Source organism: Mirounga angustirostris, unplaced genomic scaffold (assembly GCF_029215605.1).
Source record: "Mirounga angustirostris isolate CCGP_5_RB_7025 unplaced genomic scaffold, mMirAng1.0.hap1 SCAF_11, whole genome shotgun sequence".
In the NCBI taxonomy this organism is placed as follows: domain Eukaryota; kingdom Metazoa; phylum Chordata; class Mammalia; order Carnivora; family Phocidae; genus Mirounga; species Mirounga angustirostris.
The window spans coordinates 38,493,517-38,512,464 of NW_026991719.1; the positions used below are offsets into that span (position 1 = coordinate 38,493,517).

General features: G+C 41.6%; 1 protein-coding gene across 2 annotated transcripts in view; it reads right to left on the reverse strand.

Moving 5' to 3' along the window:
- EFHC2 (EF-hand domain containing 2) overlaps positions 1-18,948 on the reverse strand; it is a 280,922-nt gene that overhangs the window by 251,546 nt on the left and 10,428 nt on the right. For both annotated transcript variants that reach the window (XM_064573946.1, XM_045876588.2), the window contains exon 2: positions 1,485-1,673. In XM_064573946.1, the coding sequence (XP_064430016.1) occupies positions 1,485-1,673 (189 nt within the window). The remainder of the gene's footprint in view (positions 1-1,484; positions 1,674-18,948) is intronic.

The following is an 18,948-nucleotide window of genomic DNA, read 5'->3' on the forward strand; positions in this document are numbered from 1 at the left end:
TAATCTATTGTCAATACCCTCTTTTTGACACAAGAAGTAAAAAATAGAACTTTTCTTTGTCCCTTGCAAATTAAATATTCTAGAATGATGATGTGCAAACACCTATAAGATTGATATTAACAGGAAACCAAGCATGATCCAGCCAAGTAAGCTAGCCCAGAAATTACTTCTGAACTCTGGGTCCAACATTGGGCCAGGTACTGAAAATAATCTTAAAAACATTTTTTAAAGAGAATGAGAGAGAGAAATAATGGTCCATGTTCAAAGTAGAGATGGTTTCCCTGGAAAGCAGCTTCCCGGAAGTCTGTTAGATCTCCGTAAGTGTCAGAACTGGGCTTCAAAAAAAATATACGCTCTAATTGATCAACCCGAACACAGATGACACAGAATATGTCACTTCTACCAAATTTGAAGACATTTAATTGGAATCAAAGTATTGCCAACTAATCCATGCTAAAGCTGCTAAAAACCACCTGGTAAACTTAAGGTATTAAGGTTTGAATTCTTTATCTAGTCCTGAATTTTTTTTTTTAAGATTTATTTTAGAAAGAGAGAACAAGAGAGACCACGCATGTGCTTGAGCAGGGTAGGGGGGCAGAGGGAGAGGGAGAGAATCCCAAGCAGACTCCCCCACTCAGCACGGAGTCCGACACAGGGCTAGATCCCACGACCCTGAGATCACAACCTGAGCCGAAACCAAGAGTCGGACACTCAACTGAGCCACCCAGGTGACCCACAGTCCTGAATTATTTTTTAATTACAGAACCTAAATAATCTAGTAATAGGTTCCTTTTTGGAGAACAGAACATGAGGCCATGATACAGGGTTATCTCAAAAACAAAACATATCCATTCTGCTATCTTATGGGAAATAACTGGTCACCCTGCGTTTTTCTTCCCTTTGGTCTTAAGTCCCTTTTTAAGATATTCAAATGGATTACCTTTTTCAATTATCAATTCGCCATGATATGTGTGTGTTATGTGCACAAACATATACGTTAAGTTCAGAATCTTGTCTAATAACGGCACCTCTTTCCTTCACTTCTACAATTCATGCCATGTCACCCTTTGGTTCTCAGGGATGGGGAACCATGATTAGGATGCAGAAAAGAGAAGACATCTTTCTGTTGCTATTTAATGGCATGTTCCAAATCAGACAACATGATTTCGTTAATGGCAACTCACAAAGCCAAAAGTGACACTCTGACCAGACTCTAAGGGTCTATAGGAGGACAGATTATCCTGTCCAGAGGAGGAGAAGAGAGAAAGGTTGGTAAGCATTAGCCAAGAAAGATAAACATTCGGTGTCCTGCAACCAGTGGGCCTGGTCAGAAACAGGAGCTGTAGGGTACTTTTCTTCTGCAGTGTGTCTTTTCAAAAGAACGAGCCTGAACATTTACATTGAGGACTTGCGTTTTCTCAAATACACTATAACATACATGTCACATTTTACGATTTCATTTTTCCCAGTGTCATGGGACTTACCTGCTTATCAAAAGCTACCCAGGATGGCGCATCACTTCCCATTCCTTTAGGAAATTCACTGTATTTCGGCTTCATCTTTTGCCCAAGAAGCAGTTCTCCACCAATTCCGGGTTTATCTTCACTCACCAGCATGCTCACATTGTTGCAAAAGCCCCAATGTTGAGATTTGTGGAACTTTTCCTTTCCCACCTGTGAATGCAAGCGACAACATAAAATGGCTGAAGTTACTCTTTGTGTCTGTCTTACTCATTTTTTAAAGGGTAAACACATCCCCCACCCAGTTTATTTTTCCCATTACAAAATGCACCTTTGAGTGGCAAATAATTATGATCAATCTCTATCCATAAAGCTGTCACATTTTAGATTCAATTCATTTTAGCAAATTCAAAACTTTGAAAAGCATTAAGAATAAACCCAATGTTCCATGCTATTTAAAACAGTTAAAAATAACTATTACTACAAGTGAACATTTAGAACATTAGCTTGCTAATTGGTCTATTCTACTTATTTGCCAAGAAAGCAAATGGGGCGGGGGGAAGTCCTCTACTTCAGAGTAAAAATGTTAACAGTTTTCCCACATAAGTCTAAATGTTATTTGCACCAACACAGAAAATAAAATCTTTTCCTCATTAAAATAAATGTTAACAGGAAATTCCTCAGAGCTGACATTCTCTTCCTAATTTTATTTTATTTCATTTTTTTTTTAAAGATTTATTTCTTTATTTGACAGAGAGAGACATAGCGTGAGAGGGAACAGAAGCAGGGGGAGTGGGAGAGGGAGAAGGAGGCTCCCCGCGGAGCAGGGAGCCCGATGCGGGGCTCGATCCCAGGACCCTGAGATCATGACCTGAGCCGAAGGCAGAAGCTTAACGACTGGGTGCCTGGGTGGCTCAGTTGGTTAAGCGACTGCCTTCGGCTCAGGTCATGATCCTGGAGTCCCGGGATCGAGTCCCACATCGGGCTCCCTGCTCGGCGGGGAGTCTGCTTCTCCCTCTAACCCTATCCTCTCTTGCGCTCTCTCTCTCACTCTATCTCTCTCTAATAAATAAATTAAAAAAAAATCTTTAAAAAAAAAAAAAAGAAGCTTAACGACTGAGCCACCCAGGCGCCCTCTTCCTAATTTTAAAACCTTGCCGTTCCTCTCCCTCATTCCCCTCCTGTCTTTCCTGGGGATCTGGGCAGAGAGAGAAAAGCCTGGATGATACTACCAAGGGTTGGCAAAGATGTGGGCCAACGTTAGCTCACGTGCACTGCTACGGGGAAGTAAAGGAGACAGTCCCTTGGAAGAGAAATCCAGCAATACCCAGGAAAGTGAGAAGTGTGGATGCCCTCTGGCCTAGCAAGTCCATTTCCAAATATCCTTTGCCCCTGTGCACAAGGAACTAAATATAAATAATAAATATATATATAACAAATGTAAATATTTTTTGCAGTATATACCATATTATCATGAACATCCGTCCACGGCCCTGAATAAAAAAATAAAACAACTCAGATTGCAACGAAGAGCTCTCTCATGCCCCTCCCTGCCTCTCCAGCGGTAACCATTACCCTGAATTTGTCACTGGAGGTTTAACATTTTGTCAGGGCAATAGCCTTTTGCAAAAGCATGATGCAGGGAAATCTGAGAGGAGATCTGAAAAGACCTCATTTCGAGGCAACCTACTGAACGGGAGGAAATATTTGCCAGTCTTCTATCTGATAAGGGGCTAATATCCAAAATACATGAAGAACTCCTACAACTCAAGAGCACAAAAACAAACAATATAATGAAAAACATGGGCAGAGGATCTGAACAGATACTTTTCTAAAGACGACACACAAATGGCTCAACAGCAGTCAGCATCAGGAAAATGCAAATCAAAAGCCCACTGAGATATTACCTCACGCCCGTTAGAACAGCTATTGTTCAAAAAGAGAAGACATAAGAAGTGTTGGTGAACATGCGGAGAAAAGGGAGCCCTCGTGCACTGTTGGTGGGAGTGAAAATTGGTGCAGCCACTGGGGAAGACAGTATGGAGGGTCCCGAAAATATTACAAATAGAACTACCACACAATCCAGCAAGTCCTCTGGGTATTTATCCTAAGAAGACATCACTCAAAAAGATATATGCGCCTCTATGTTCACTGCAGCATTATTTACAATAGCTTCTCAGACATGATAAAAATCCTAAGTGTCCACCCATGAGTCAATGGATAAAAAAAACATGACACACACACACACACACACACAAACACACCCACACACGGAATATTACGCAGTCATAAAAAAAGAATGAAATCTTGCCATTTGTGACAACATGGATGGACCTTGAGGGCATTATGCTAAGTGAAATAAGACAGAGAAAGATAAATATCATCTGATCTCACTTACATGTAGAATCTTAAAAAAACAAAACAAAACCACAGGCTCATAGATGAAGAGAACAGATTGGGGGTTGCCAGAGGTAGGGGTGGGAGGGGGGAAAGGGTGAAGGGGTCAAAAGGTATAAATATCTAGTTATGAAATAAATAAGTCCTAGGATGTAATGTACAACATGGTGACTATAGTTAATATTGTACTGTATTATTTGAAAGGTGCTAAGAGAGTAAATCTTCAAAGTTCTCATCAAGCACTGGGTGTTCTACGTAACTGATGAATTATTGCACACTACATCTGAAACTAATGTACTATATGTTGGCTAACTGAATCTAAACTTAAAAAGAAGTTCTCATCACAAGAAGAAAAAATTGTATCTGTGTGTGTGACAGATGCTAGCTAGACTTATTGTGGTAATCATCTTGCAATATATACAAATACAGAACCATTTGTACACCCAAAATGAATAAAATGCGTCAATTATACCTCAATAAAAGTAAAAAATAAAATACTTAATATTAGAAAGAAAAGAAAAGACCTAGTTTCCTCTTGTAATGAAGGCAGCCTGGAAGAATCAGGAAGGGCCTGAGCAGCCCCACCCAGGGTGGCCAAGGCCACAACAGCTGCCCCGCGCAGATGAACAGCCCAGCTCAAAGTCTATGAGGGAGAGGCCAGAGGTGGTGGTTCGGATGCTGAGCCGCAGCCTGGCTCTGTCCCTTGGGGAATCCATTGTCATGACCACTACCAAGCTCCCACTACTGCCCTGCCACTCATACACATTCAGGTTACCACAAGTCAATCCCAAATCACCAAAGCAAAGCCAAAGTTGGGTTGCTTAAAATGAATGGTGGAGTAACGCAGAATTGGGTAACACTGTTCCCTCTTTTAAAGCAAGTAATCTCAGCTGGCCCCGAGTTCCTGCGGCCCTCCATGCACATACCCACCCCCGCCTTCAGCTCTTTTCCCATTCCGCCTTACATTGTGTATTACAACTGGTTGTGCATTCGCTCTTTGGGGAAAAAAATATAAATAAATAAAATAAAACAAGTCATCTCAGACAATCACAAACTCACCTCAGGTCAAACCAACAAATGTTTCTTTTTTTTTTTTTAAGATTTTATTTATTTATGTGAGACAGAGAGAATGAGAGACAGAGAGCATGAGAGGGAGGAGGGTCAGAGGGAGAAGCAGACTCCCTGCCGAGCAGGGAGCCCGATGCGGGACTCGATCCCAGGACTCCAGGATCATGACCTGAGCCGAAGGCAGTCGCTTAACCAACTGAGCCACCCAGGCGCCCCCCAACAAATGTTTCTTAAGCATCTAAGCATCTGTATTCTGAGCTGCGTGCCAGATTTACTAGTTAAAATAAGCGTAAGACTCAGCCCCTGCCCTGAAAAGAAACCCACAATCTTGCTGATGAGATACGATTTAGATCCATAAAACAACTAGAAAACTAGAAAACAGTATAGGTACCATTTCTGAGCACTTACTATGTACATTATCTCATTTCGCCATCACCAAACTATTTGACAGGTTTTATTACCGCCATCTTTACCAGTGAGGAAACCCAGGGAGAGGGAGGTAGACTAGCACACCCACAGGGATGCTGCAAATAGTGCAGCAGCCTGCATCCGAACTTAAGTTCATGTGACCTTAAGCTCTGGTCAGCCGGGCTGGAGGAGTAGTGTTGAGGTCCTGTGGGTAAATGGATACTGTCCTGGGCAGGGAGGAACGGGATGAATCAGACAGCAGAGGACAGGCAAGGGTGTTCCGGACAAAGTTACGAGTGACGCACTGCAGCTGAGCTGACACCACCTAGTGGGAGGGGCAGGAGAGTAGTGAGTCTAACAAAAAAGGACAAGCTCAATTTTGGAAGGAGGGTAAGACAGTAGAATACGTAAGGAGGTCTAGATTATGGAAAGCCTCACATTTAACTACCTTATACATCTGAAACTCCCCTGGAGCAAGGATGAAATATAATCAAAGACTGGAGTGGCAGTGTCCCAGATGGACTGAAAACCATTTTATAGTCATCAGAATGGCAAGAATTAGAAAGCTGGATAATAGGAAAAGTTGGAGAGGAGGTGGGAAAACAGAAACTTAGCCTAATGCTGTTTGGATGAGAGAGTACAGGGTCATTCTGGGAAGCAATGGGATTTGATTCAAGAATCAAGAATCTCCCATTTGCAAGGACATGGATGGAACTAGAGAGCATTATGCTAAGAAAAATAAGCCAGTCAGAGAAAGACAAATACCATATGATTTCACTCCTATGTGGAATTTAAGAAACAAAACAAACAAGCAAAGGGAAAAAATGAGAGAGACAAAGGAAGAAACCAACTTTTAACTATAGAGAACAAACTGATGGTTACCAGAGGGAAGATGGGGGGGTGGGGGGGGATAGGTGATGGGGATTAAGGAGGGCACTTATCCTGATGGGCACCAGGTGATTTGTGCAAGTGTTGAATCACTATATCATACAAATAATAACACTGCATGATAACTGGAATTAAAATAAAAACCTTAAAAAAAAGAATCAAGGGGCACCTGGGTGGCTCAGTCGGTTAAGCATCTGCCTTTGGCTCAGGTCGTGGCCCCGAGCTGGGCTCCCTGCTCGGCAGGGAGTCTGCTTCTCACTCTGCCCCTCTCCCACACTCCTGCTCGCTCACTCTCACTCTCTCTCTCTCAAATAAATAAATAAATATTTTTTTAAAAAATAAAAATAAAATCAAGAATTAAGAATCTCACTCCTTGATACATATCTCAGAGAAATTCTCACAGTAGCCAATAAGTGGATAAGTATGAGAATGTGTCATGGTATTTTGGGGAAGTTGGAGGCAACCTAGATATCTATGTTGATGAAATCAACAAAAAAATATGGTTTAATGGATAAGTACATTATGGTGGATGTTAATTTCACCTCTCTGCTTGAAGCAATAAACCGAGCAATAAACCAGATGCATTAGCTCAGGCTGCCATAACAAAATACCACAGACTGGGTGGTTTAAACAACAGAAATTTATTTCTCACAGTTCTAGAGGCTCGGAAGTCCAAGATAAACTTGCTAGCCATTCGGTCACCCAGGAAGGGTTCTGTTCTTTGCTTACAGACCGCTGACTCCTCACTGTGTCTTCACACGGCAGTGAGACAGACAGCAAGCTCTCTGGTGTCTCTTCTTAAAAGGGCACGAATTTTATCATGGGGGCCCCACCCTCATGACCTCCTCTAAACCTAATCACCTCCCAAGGCCCCATCTCCAAATACCATCACATTGGGGGTTGAGGCTTCAACACAGATTGAATCTGGGGAGGACACATTTCAGTCCATAGCACCAAATGTACATCTAGCAACACAAATCCTTCAAACATTGTTGTTTGAAAAAAAATGATTATACATTTGTATTTTTAAAAATACACACACACACAGTGTTACATATTTTGTAAGGACACATACAGATTCCAGAATGTGCATCAGAGATATTTATATGGAAGCCTATATAAAGTGGCGAAGGAATGAGATTAAGGATAAAGAACGATGATGAATAAAAATACATAAAACAAGAGAGAGACCTTGCACAGGTCAATGATGATACTGTGCCAGAAATGGAAGAATATAATGAATTCACCTCTTTGTGCCAGACATTAAAGAACAAACAAACCAACAAAGATGGATTGGAAGGAGACGTGAGAGGCAGGCCGACTTGGCAAGCTGCTAGTGCATGGAGGACAAGATGAGAAAGCACTGCACAAGGGGGGCACAATGAGAATGGGAAGGAAGGGGCATCCTAGATATAGGACAGGGGCCCTCAAGCTATCTTTGAGGAAGGGCAAGTTTGATGGTTTTCCCAAACTCACTTCAGATGGATACTTTTGCAATATACAAAAAATTATAAGAAATCGAAATAAATACAAAGACATAAGAACTTACAAGCCTACCAATCACACCCTTGGATATCACGGCAATGTCAAATTGTCATATAAACTTCTAAAGACTGCCAGGGTCACACATGCTCACTATACTTTGAGTAGCACTGCCATAGCAGTCCTCGGGTAAAGAAACCAACATCTGTGATAGGATGTGTTAACGAAGAAGAGTGAGGGGAGGTGATTTGAAAGTTTCATGCCAGCCTCACTTCCAATTTGGAAGGGGTGAGGAGCAGAAGATGGGAGAGGAAAAGCACTAAAAAGGGTGAAGGAGGGGCGCCTGGGTGGTTCAGTTGCTTAAGCATCCGCCTTCAGCTCAGGTCCTCATCCCGGAGTCCCAGGATCAAGCCCCACGACAGGCTCCCTGCTCAGCGAGGAGTCTGCTTCTGCCTCTGACCCTCCTCCCACTCGTGCTCTCTCTCTCAAATAAATAAAATCTTTTTTTTAAATTTTTTATTGTTATGTTAATCCCCATACATTACATCATTAGTTTTAGATGTAGTGTTCCATGATTCATTGTTTGTGCATAACACCCAGTGCTCCATGCAGAACGTGCCCTCCTCAATACCCATCCCCAGGCTAACCCAACCTCCCACCCAATAAAATCTTTTTTAAAAATGAAAATGAAAAGGGGCGCCTGGGTGGCTCAGTCGTTAAGTGTCTGCCTTCCGCTCAGGTCATGATCTCAGGGTCCTGGGATCGAGCCCCACATCGGGCTCCCTGCTCGGCGGGGAGCCTGCTTCTCCCTCTCCCACTCCCCCCTGCTTATGTTCCCTCTCTCACTGTGTTTCTGTCAAATAAATAAATAAAATCTTTAAAAAAAAAATGAAAATGAATGAATAAAAAGGATGAAGGACTTCCATCAGCTGACCCGTTAGCCTACATATTGCTGCAGTTCCCAAGCAGGGTCATAGCAGTGTGGGCTGAGTTTCTCATTTCCGGTATTTCTGCAGGAGACTAAAACAGTGGATTGAACCTGAAGCACTTTCAGAGAGTCTAGTCCTTCCTTTCCTGGTCGCTACCACAGCAGCAAAGGGAAGAGGGAAAGGGCAGAAGAGGTGGACCTGCTGCCTACCCCCAGACACATACACGTACACAATTGCTATGAACTCTTGTTAGCATGTTTTTGTCCAGCTAGTGACAATGACCAGGAATACAAAAACACAGAGCCTTTTATTTTGTAGATTTATTTTTTTAATTTGAGAGAGAGTGCTGGGGGCTAGGAGCAGAGGGAGAGGGAGAGACTCCCTCTGAGCAGACTCCGTGCTGAGTGCAGAGCCCAGAGCCCGACGCAGGGCTCTATCTCACGACCCCGAGATCACAACTGGAGCTGAAACCAAGATACCTAACCGACTACACCACCCAGGCGCCCCCAGAGCCTTTTATTTTAAACATAAGATCCACCAATGCTGTGAAAATTGAGAAACTACAATAGGTAAATTCAGAAAGTAGTTCAATCAAGTTCCAGCTAAATTGATGAACTACGTCTTCCTATCCAAAGAGTACCAGCTAGATACTTGTCAAAGCCTTCCAATTATTTTGCTAAATACAATTAGATCAGCCAGACCTAATTCTTAAAAAGAATACTTTTAGTATGAAAGTGAATATTAACTAAAATTTTCCAAAAGTCTTGGCTTGTGGGTTGTGAATTCATACACTCAAATCCAAAACAACAAAACACACGCTTCCTTAAAGTTTAGTAACGCCGATTGCTATTGTTATTCACATCAGCATAGCATGTAAAATTCATTTCTGTACATCAGAGTGTGAATTTGAAATTTCAATTCAAAATTGTACATCTTAGAAACTAATTGCTTGAGGATTTGTTGGATATTATGTAAAAGTCCACAGGGCACTTGTTTTGAATGTTTGCCCCTCCGGACACACACGATGCGCACGTGCACATGCGCGCACTTGAGATTTGCCATTAATCTCTTAGGACCACCTGTCAACCTGTCCCTTGCCCTAGTGACTGTGAAATGGTACTCAGACGCAGTCCCTAATTAGGCAAGTGTCTTAGTGAATGACAAAGTGAGGAATATACTATCCCCGGAAACAGTGCTCCCTTGGTGTCTCAACTCCCTGGGTCCCACCGTGGCAGCCAGATCCAGACTCCCCTTGACGTTTCATATCAAATTAACAGCTGACACCACCACCCCCTTCCTTGTTGCTAAAAATTGGAAGAGCAATTTTATCACTTGCTCCGACTGATTACTGAATAATTAGAGAATTGTCAGGGCCACTACAGAAGCCATAAAGCTAAGCCCAACTGAGAAGCAGGCTCTAGTCATCAGCATCAGGAGTTGTTTATCCATTTCTCATCTCTCCTTCAGAGCTCCGGCACATCAGAGTCTCGCTGTTTCTTTTTAGGCTGCCCCAGCGGAGCCCAGATGCTGACAACCCCATGACAAAGGCAAGGAAGAGTGAGGTGCTTTGTAAGAAGCTGACAGCTCATGAGGGCCACCCTTAGCTAGGCGCCTAGAACCACTTTAAAAGCATTCGATCCTTTTTATTTCAGAGCAAATCTCAGAGAATGCTTTGTCATTATTCCCATTTTGTAGATGAGGATACTCAGACACGGCAGGGGGAGAGTGTTAAGTTATTTGCCCAAGGTCACTCAGTGAGTTTACTAAGTGCCTCATCCAGGATACAAACTCAACTACATGTGAGCCTTTAAACATGGGGCCTTGGGGCGCCTGGGTGGCTCAGTCCTTCGGCTCAGGTCATGGTCCCAGGGTCCTGGGATCGAGCCCCGCATCGGACTCCCTGCTTGGTGGGAAGCCTGCTTCTCCCTCTCCCACTCCCCCTGCTTGTGTTCTCTCTCTCACTATGTCTCTATCTGTCAAATAAATAAATAAAATCCTTAAAAAAATAAAAATAAACATGGGGCCTTGCGTTGTTTGTACCTCTTCAAGAAAAGTGCTTGAGCTCCCCTTGTTTACATCACCAAGGTTGAATTAATACTTTTACTTTTGACAAATATACTAACGCAAATGACCACCAGGACCACGAACAGATGAGATAAAGGGACCTAAAAATTAATAGCAGATACCACCACCCCCTCCTCAAAAGCAGAACAGGTATTCGAGAGTACTGTAGAAAGCCCTTCCCAGTTACCAACAATTACTGGACACCCGAGGACTGAAGAGAGCCAGTTCATATTTAATACTTCCATGTACGTTCACAACAACTTACTTTTCTAACTATGTTTTGAGGTTAATGGAAAATAGGATATAGAATTACCTAAAACTATCATTCTCAGATATTCCTGTTAATCAAGTTTGGGCCTAGTTTGCTTCTGTTCCATGAACAGTTTTTGTTGTTGTTTTTTTTTTAATTTCTTTCCTCCCTTCGTATCATATTTATTTTAAGAATTCATTTTCTCTTTTCTTCTTTTCTGTACTTTTATAGAGCAAAGGAGTCACTTAGTAAATGCTGTGAACCTCCCAGAGAAAATAACAACAAAATTGCCTCAGGTATAGTGGGATCTTAGAGTGCAGGACTGTAAGAGCATGAAAGCTACCATTACTTATTAATAAAGCTAAATCACTCAAAAAGAAAGCCCAAATGTAAAAATAAAAAAGCTAAGTCAAAGAAGCCTTCAAACATTTTTTTCAGCTAATTTTCTTCTCTTTCCAAACCTAACCTGAAAAATTGTTATGCTCATGATTCTCAGCCATCAGCTCAATATAAGATTGGTTTTATATACTTAATAATGTATTTAAATCAGTGGAATGGAAAATAAATGTCAATAAGATCTAAAGAGATGTGCAGCCCCTTCCTCAAAAAACTCTGATTTTTTTTTCTCTAAATAATTCAGTTCAAAGCACCAATCAATAAAAATAATTCTAAAGGCTTCCCCCCAAAGTCAGTTAAAATCACTGGCCCACTGGAGCTGATCAGTACACCCATTCCCAAATCGCTTCTCCCTCACTGGTCTCCATTTAGAAGCCAGAAAAAGCAAAACACTCCACTTGTTTCCTCAGCCTCCTTTTCAGAAGTCCGTTCTGGGATTCTGGAAAAGGCTTCTGTCCACTTGAGCCAAGGGACAAGTGCCACCACCCCTAGCTCACCCCTTCCTGCCCTGAGATGCATACATGATGCCTAGAGCCCCAGCAGCCACCTTGGGATCATGAGCAGAAAGGTGGGGAAGATCCCAGAAATGCTGGCTCAGACAAAGTTGAGCCTTTAAATGGACGGCAGTTGCCACCTACCTCCAGACTTCCTGCTCGGTGAAAAAAACCAAATCCCTGCTTCTTTAAGCCTCTATCGGTCAGGCATTCCATTATTCCCAGTAAAAAGCATTACAAACTAATGCATTTAGATTCTAAAAGCTGTGCTTGAATGCTGCTGTTGTTGTTTTTTAACGGAGTAAGATGAGTAAGTGATCTAATGGGTAATTTTCTTTATACATTGACAAAAATAAATCTCTTCTCAAACTCTGAGCACAAATAATAGTAAAATTTACCACCTTCACTGACCTAAGGGATCTATTGGAGATTAATTCTTGAATTTATGAAGAGCAGCAACTGGTTCCACTGGATAAGACTAGAAGAATAGAAAAGCTAAAGGCAGCTGTGAGCAGAGTACACACGGGCAAAGTATCTGGAGATGGAAACCAGGAGTTTGTGACCTGGCCTAGTACCTTCTTTAAGGATATTATGGAGGAAAGTCTACCTCAAGGTAAAACCAGGGAGTTGTTCATGGAATGGAGGTTCATGACCATGTGGGTGGGGATGTGCGCGTGCATCTGCATGCTAGGGGTAGGCAGTTGACGTGAGCTCCTAACGCCCAAGTTCAGCGCTCCTATAATAACACACCAGCTAGAATAGCATCTGATGCAAGCTGAGGGTCAAAGAAGATGGCCACAGAGTCACATCTGACTTCCCTCTCCCCCCAGCAGTCTGTGGCCTTTAGGGACTATGGGCCACTCAGGGTAATAGCCGCGGATTCAAAAATCTTAGGTTAGAGTAGACGGGTGAGATACAAGGCCAGCACAGCTTCCAACTATACTTGGTGAATTGCTAAAGACTTTCAGGGACAGAAGCAGGTTTGTCCCATAGCTGTGAGGACAGTGGATGACAGAAGCCCTAGGGTGGGAGGGGATAATGATTGTGCAATTGTGCTGAGTGTGTTTTAGGACTAGAATCTGAAAATCTTCATCAACAGTCCCTGATCCCACAAAAGCAAAGACTGAAGGAAAAATTATAACATAATCAGATACTTGTGACAATAATATTTAAAAGTGGGAAAGGTATAGGGGGCCTAAATAGATTCATTTGAAGTAGTAAAACACTGATAGCTACATACCACAGACTATAGAAATCACATATATATATATATACACACACACTGTAATATCCAGAACAACCACTATGTAAACTATACCAAGAGAAACACTCAACATAGTGATTTGACAATTCTATATAACATGTAACTGTCACCACAGTAAGTGCGGTCACCATACAAGGTTATCACAATATTATTTTTTTTAAGATTTTATTTATTTGTCAGAGAGAGAGAGTAGAGCACAAGCAGGGGGGGCGGCCGGCAGAGCAGGCAAGAGAGAAGCAGGCTTCCGGCTGAGCAGGGAGCCTGACGCGGGACTCGATCCCAGGACCCTGGGATCATGACCTCAGCCAAAGGCCGACACTTAACCAACTGAGCCACCCAGGCATCCCGATTATCACAATATTATTGACTATATTCCCTATGCTATACTTTTCATCCCTGTGCATTATTTATTTTACAACTGGAAATTTGTACCTCTTAGTCAGTATACTGTACACCAGAAACTAATATAACATTGCATGTCAACTATACTTCCATAATAAAAAAAATTTTTTAAACATATATACTCAAAAACACTATAAATAAATCAAGATAGAATCCTAAAAAAAAAAGTTCCAGTATCCCATGGGAAGAGAAGAGAAAATGAGGAAAGAAACAGAAAAGAGAAATAATATATCAGACATAAACATTAACACACCAATAATCACCTTATATGTAAATGACCTAAATGCATTAATCAAAAGACAGAGATTTGCAGAGTGAATTTATAAAGCATGACTCTCTCTCGCTGTGTCTCTCTGTCAAATAAATACAATCTTTTTTAAAAATTAAAAAAAACAGAAAACTACAGACTAAAATTTCTCTTGAACATAGATACAAAAATCCTCCACAAAAAAATTAGCAAATTGAGTCTTGCACTGTATAAAAAGAATTATACACTATGACCACATGGGATTTATTATGCAAGGCTGGGTCAACATTTCAAAATCAATGTAATCTACCATATCAACAAATGGAGAAGAAAACTCAAATAATCGTATCTATTTATACAGGTTAAACACATTTGTTAAATTCAACACCCATTTGTGATAAAGACCCCCAACTAGTTAAGAACACAGGGGAACTACTTGATAAAGAGCATCTATAAAAAATCTATAGCTAACATCACACTTAATAGTGAAAGACTAAATGCTCTCCCAAAATCAGAAACAAAGCAAGAATGTCTGTTCTATTCTTATTCAACACATTATTAGAAGTTCTACCCACCACAGGAATGCAAGAAAAATTAAAGGGACACAAATTGGAAAGGAAGAAAAAGAACTATCTCTATTTATAGGTGACAAGATTGTTTATATAAAAAAAATTCACAGAATTCACACACAAAAAAATCCTACAACTAATAATTGAGTTCAGCAGTGTCACAGGATGCAAGATCAGCACACACAAGTCGATCACACTTCTATATACTAACAATAAACACGTGAGACTGAAATTTAAAACATGATGTCATTTACAATCACTCCAAAGAAAATTAAAATACGAAACACATACAGGATCTGTGAGCTGAAAATTACAAAATGCTAATGAAAAAAATTAAAAATGACTTAAAGAAATGGAGACACAGATCATGCTTAAGGATTGGAAGACTCTACATAGTAAAGATGCCAATTCTCCTCCAAAATGATCTAGAGGTCTAATGCGATTCCTACTAATATCCCAGCAAAGTTACTTGTAGACATAGACAAGCTGATTCTAAAATTCATATGGAAGGTACAGACCCTAGACAAAGAAGAATCTTGAGAAAGATAAGTAAGGTGGAAAGAATCACTATACCTGATATTAAGGTTTACAATATTACTATGGTAATAAAAACAGTGTGGCATTGGCAGAAGGACAGACACAAAGACCGACAGAACAAAACAGACAACAAAAAAGACCACCCAAAAATGCTCAAATGAGTTTTTACAAAGGTGCAAAAGCAATTCAGTAAGAGGAAGACTAGCCTTTTCAACAAATGGTGCTGGAGTAATTGGATATCCATAGACAAAATCAAATGGATCCTGAACTAATTATCACATCTTATATAAAAATCAACTCAAAATGGATCACAGACTTGAACATAAAATGTAAAACTATAAAAATTTTAGGAAAAAACAGAGGAGAAAATCTCCAGTATCTAGGGCTGGGCAGAGAGTTCTTAGACTTAACTCAAAAGCATGATCCATAAAAGGAAAAATTGATAAATTGGACCTCAACAAAATTAGAAACTTTTTTGCTATGCAAAAGTTAACAGGATGAAAAGACGAGCTACAGACTGGGAGAAAATATGTGCAAACCACATCTTAGCCGAAGGGCTAGTATCTAGAATATATAAAGAATTCTCAAAGCTCAACAGTAAAAACACATCCCAATTAGAAACAGGCAAAAGACATAAACAGACATTTCACCAAGGTGGATATACAGATGGCAAATAAGCACATGAAAAGATATTCGACTCATGCATAAGCCATCAGAGAAATGCCAATTAAACCCACAATGAGATACTGCTACACACCTATTGGCTAAAATAAAAAATAGTGACAATACTAAATGCTGACTAGGATGTGGACAAACTAGATCACTCGTACACTGCTCTGGGGAATGTAAAATGGTACATTCGCTCTCAAAAATAGTTTGGTAGTTTTATGTTTTGTTTTGTTTTGTTTTTGTAAAACTAAACATGCAGGGGTACCTTGGTGCCTCAGTCAGTTGAGCATCCAACTCTTGGTTTCCGCTCAGGTCGTGATCTCATGGGCCGTGGGATCGAGCCCCTCGTTGGGACCCTGCACGCAGCATGGAGTCTGCTTGAAATTCTCTCTCTGCCCCTCCCCCCCACTGATGCGTTCTCTCTCTCTCAAATAAATAAATAAAATCTTTTTAAAAAAACTAAACATGCAATCACCATTATGATCCACAAATTGCACTCTTGGATATTTATCTCAGAAAATGAAAACACATGTCCACACAAAAACTTGTACATGAATGCCCATAGCAGCTGTAACCCTCACAGCCCAAAACTAGCAATGGCCCAGATGTCCTCCAGCAAGTAAACAGTGAAAGAAACTGTGGTACACACATGGACTACTACTCAGCAATAAAAAAGAAGGAACAACTGATATGTGCAACTAGCTACATAAGTCATGAAAAAATTAAGCCAAGTGAAAAATAGTAATAATCCCAAGAGCTACATACTGTGTAATTCCATTCTGTGTAACATTTTCAAAGTAATGACATTTTGGGGGGCACCTGGGTGGCTCAGTCAGTTAAGCGCCCGACTCTAGATTTCAGCTCAGGTCACGATCTCAGGATCATGGGATCGAGCCTCTCAATGGGCTCCACGCTCAGCGGGGAGTCTGCTTGTCCTTCTCCCTCTGCTCCTCCACCAGCCTATGCTCTCTCTCAAATAACTAACTAACTAAAATCTTTTTAAAAAATTTTTAGAAATGGGAGCACAGACTAGTGGTTGCCAGGACTCAGAGATATTGGGGGGGCAGTTGATGGGAAGATGGGTGGGGTTACAAAAGAACAACAGGATGGACCCTTGTGATGCTGGAACTGGTCGGTATCTTCACCGTCAGGGTGATCACAGCAACCCACACATGTGATGAACCATACAGACTAAATGCACACACGCAAATGAGCACAAGTAAAGCTGAGGACACCTTAATGGGATCAGTGGATTATATTAATGTTTATATCCTGGCTCTGGTAGTATACTAGTTTTGCAAAATGGTACCAATGGGAAACTGAGTAAAGGGTACACAGGATCACTCTGTATTATTCCTTTGAGCTACACGTGAATCTCTTAATTTTCCTCCATAAAAATTTCAATTACCAGTACAAGGCAAGAGTGGATCTACTTTCCTTGGTAACCAGGAGACAGTCCACACTGGTGCCTTTTATAAAGTATGAAGTATGAATGGAAACACAGATGAGCAATAAATGACTCACAAAAATGAGATGGAAAGAGCCCTATAAATGATAAAACAAACATTTCGGCTTCAGTTGCCAAACTCGTGTGCCAAAGAAAAGGTAGTCTAAATTAACTGTAAGCCAAGTGAATGGACCTGATCTCCCCCAAAACTCTAGCAGTTATAGACCATCCCCTCCTTGCGGATGCCAAACACATGGTCAGGAAAGCACAAAGTTTCTTTGGCCTTCAGTTGGCCAAGCTGAGCACTTAGTCACAGTGGAGTGGTCAGGTCAAATTCAGGCATCCTGGGGGCCTGGCTAATAGGGGAGTGAAAATGCCTGTTTCCCCCTTCCTTTTGCCTTGGGGTCCCCCTGCCCCCTCAGAGTTGGCTCTGCCCTTTCTACAACTATAGTAACAGGATAAACTCCCCAGGAAATGGCCCAAGAAATCCCTTTACATGTGTGCTAGTGCCTATCTAGAACCCTGCTGTCGGGAGACTGGTCTCTTAAGGGGATCCTGCCTCAAGAATGTTCAGAGAAGAACGTGCTGCTTCTGGAAAAGGCCAAACTGGATGCCAACAAGGAGAAGAGAAACATCCCTCTGCGTGGCACAAGGGGCCACAGAAGAGGCTTTGAGTCACAGCTTGTATGTGACATCTTCATGCTATCCTGGCCACTTGGCATAAGCCATGCATCCTGAGAGGCTTACAACCTACTGAAGCCACAGCAGCACATGACTTTCTTCCTCTCTTATAGTCACTGTTGCGAAAATAAGAAATCCTCTGCTCTACGGCAACAGTGGAAGACACAGGCGAGAAACTAATTCCAGAGAGGGTTCTCCCAAACTGTGTTTATCGCCCCTAGTTTTTAGGCATGGCGGCTACAGGCGGACAGAGACAATCAACAGGCACCTATTAAGGGCCGCCCCGGGAAAGGAAAGGCAACCCAAAGAGCCATCAATCACAGTTTCCCAGTCAGCAGAGGAATGTCACAGTCACACATCAAGAATGCAAAACACAACACAGGCAATAAGCCAGTAAATGGGTGGTCTGGACAATATAGGTGTGTTCAGGGTTATGAAGACAGAGAGAGGGCTCCTGCTGAAATGATCAGGGAAGGCTTTAATGAGAAGGGGGGGAGTAGAGGCACCCTTCGAGGGAAAGCTAAGATTTAGATGGGCACAGGAAGAAGCACGAGAATGCTGTCAGGAAGAAGGCAAGTAAATCAGTAATTGAGTAGTTTAACAACTGAGTCCAAAATATATTCAAAGGACAGACAGTGAGTATGCTGGTTTAACTGGGGTATGAGGCTTGTTTTCCATTACGGAAAAGAAAACTGCTAAGAAATAAGAGTCTCGTTTGAATTTTTTACAATGATGGCATACTCATACATTACCTATATATTAAAAAACACAAACAAAAATGTTTTAAAGGAAGGGGTGCTGGGGCCCTTGGGTGACTCAGTAGATTAGGCATCGGACTCTTGATTTCGGCTCAAGTCATGATCTCAAGAGTTGTGGGATCAAGCCCCACGTTGGGCTCCATGCTCGTGGAGCTGCTTGGGATTCTCTCCCTCTTCCTCTACCCCTACCCTGCTCATTCTCTCTCCCTCTCTCGAAAAGAAAAGAGAAAAGAAAAGAAATGCTAAGGCTGAGGGGGAATCTAGACTCACAGGTATCGAGTCCGTGGTTGGTGTGGCAGACAAAGGTTTAGCTCCCAAAAGCCATTATTTACTGCCTTTTCTCTTTCCCAGCTCCAAAAATAGATGGTGAAAAATCAAGTTCCCAATACCCCTTTAGCAAAGGAGAGCCATATGACTCTATTTTAGCCAATAAGATGTAAGGGGGAAATCTACTGGGGGGCTGGAAAACACTTCATTTCCTGAAAAAAAAAAAAAAAAGGGCCTTTTTGCCCTCCCTCTCCTCCCTACTGGTCTTGAA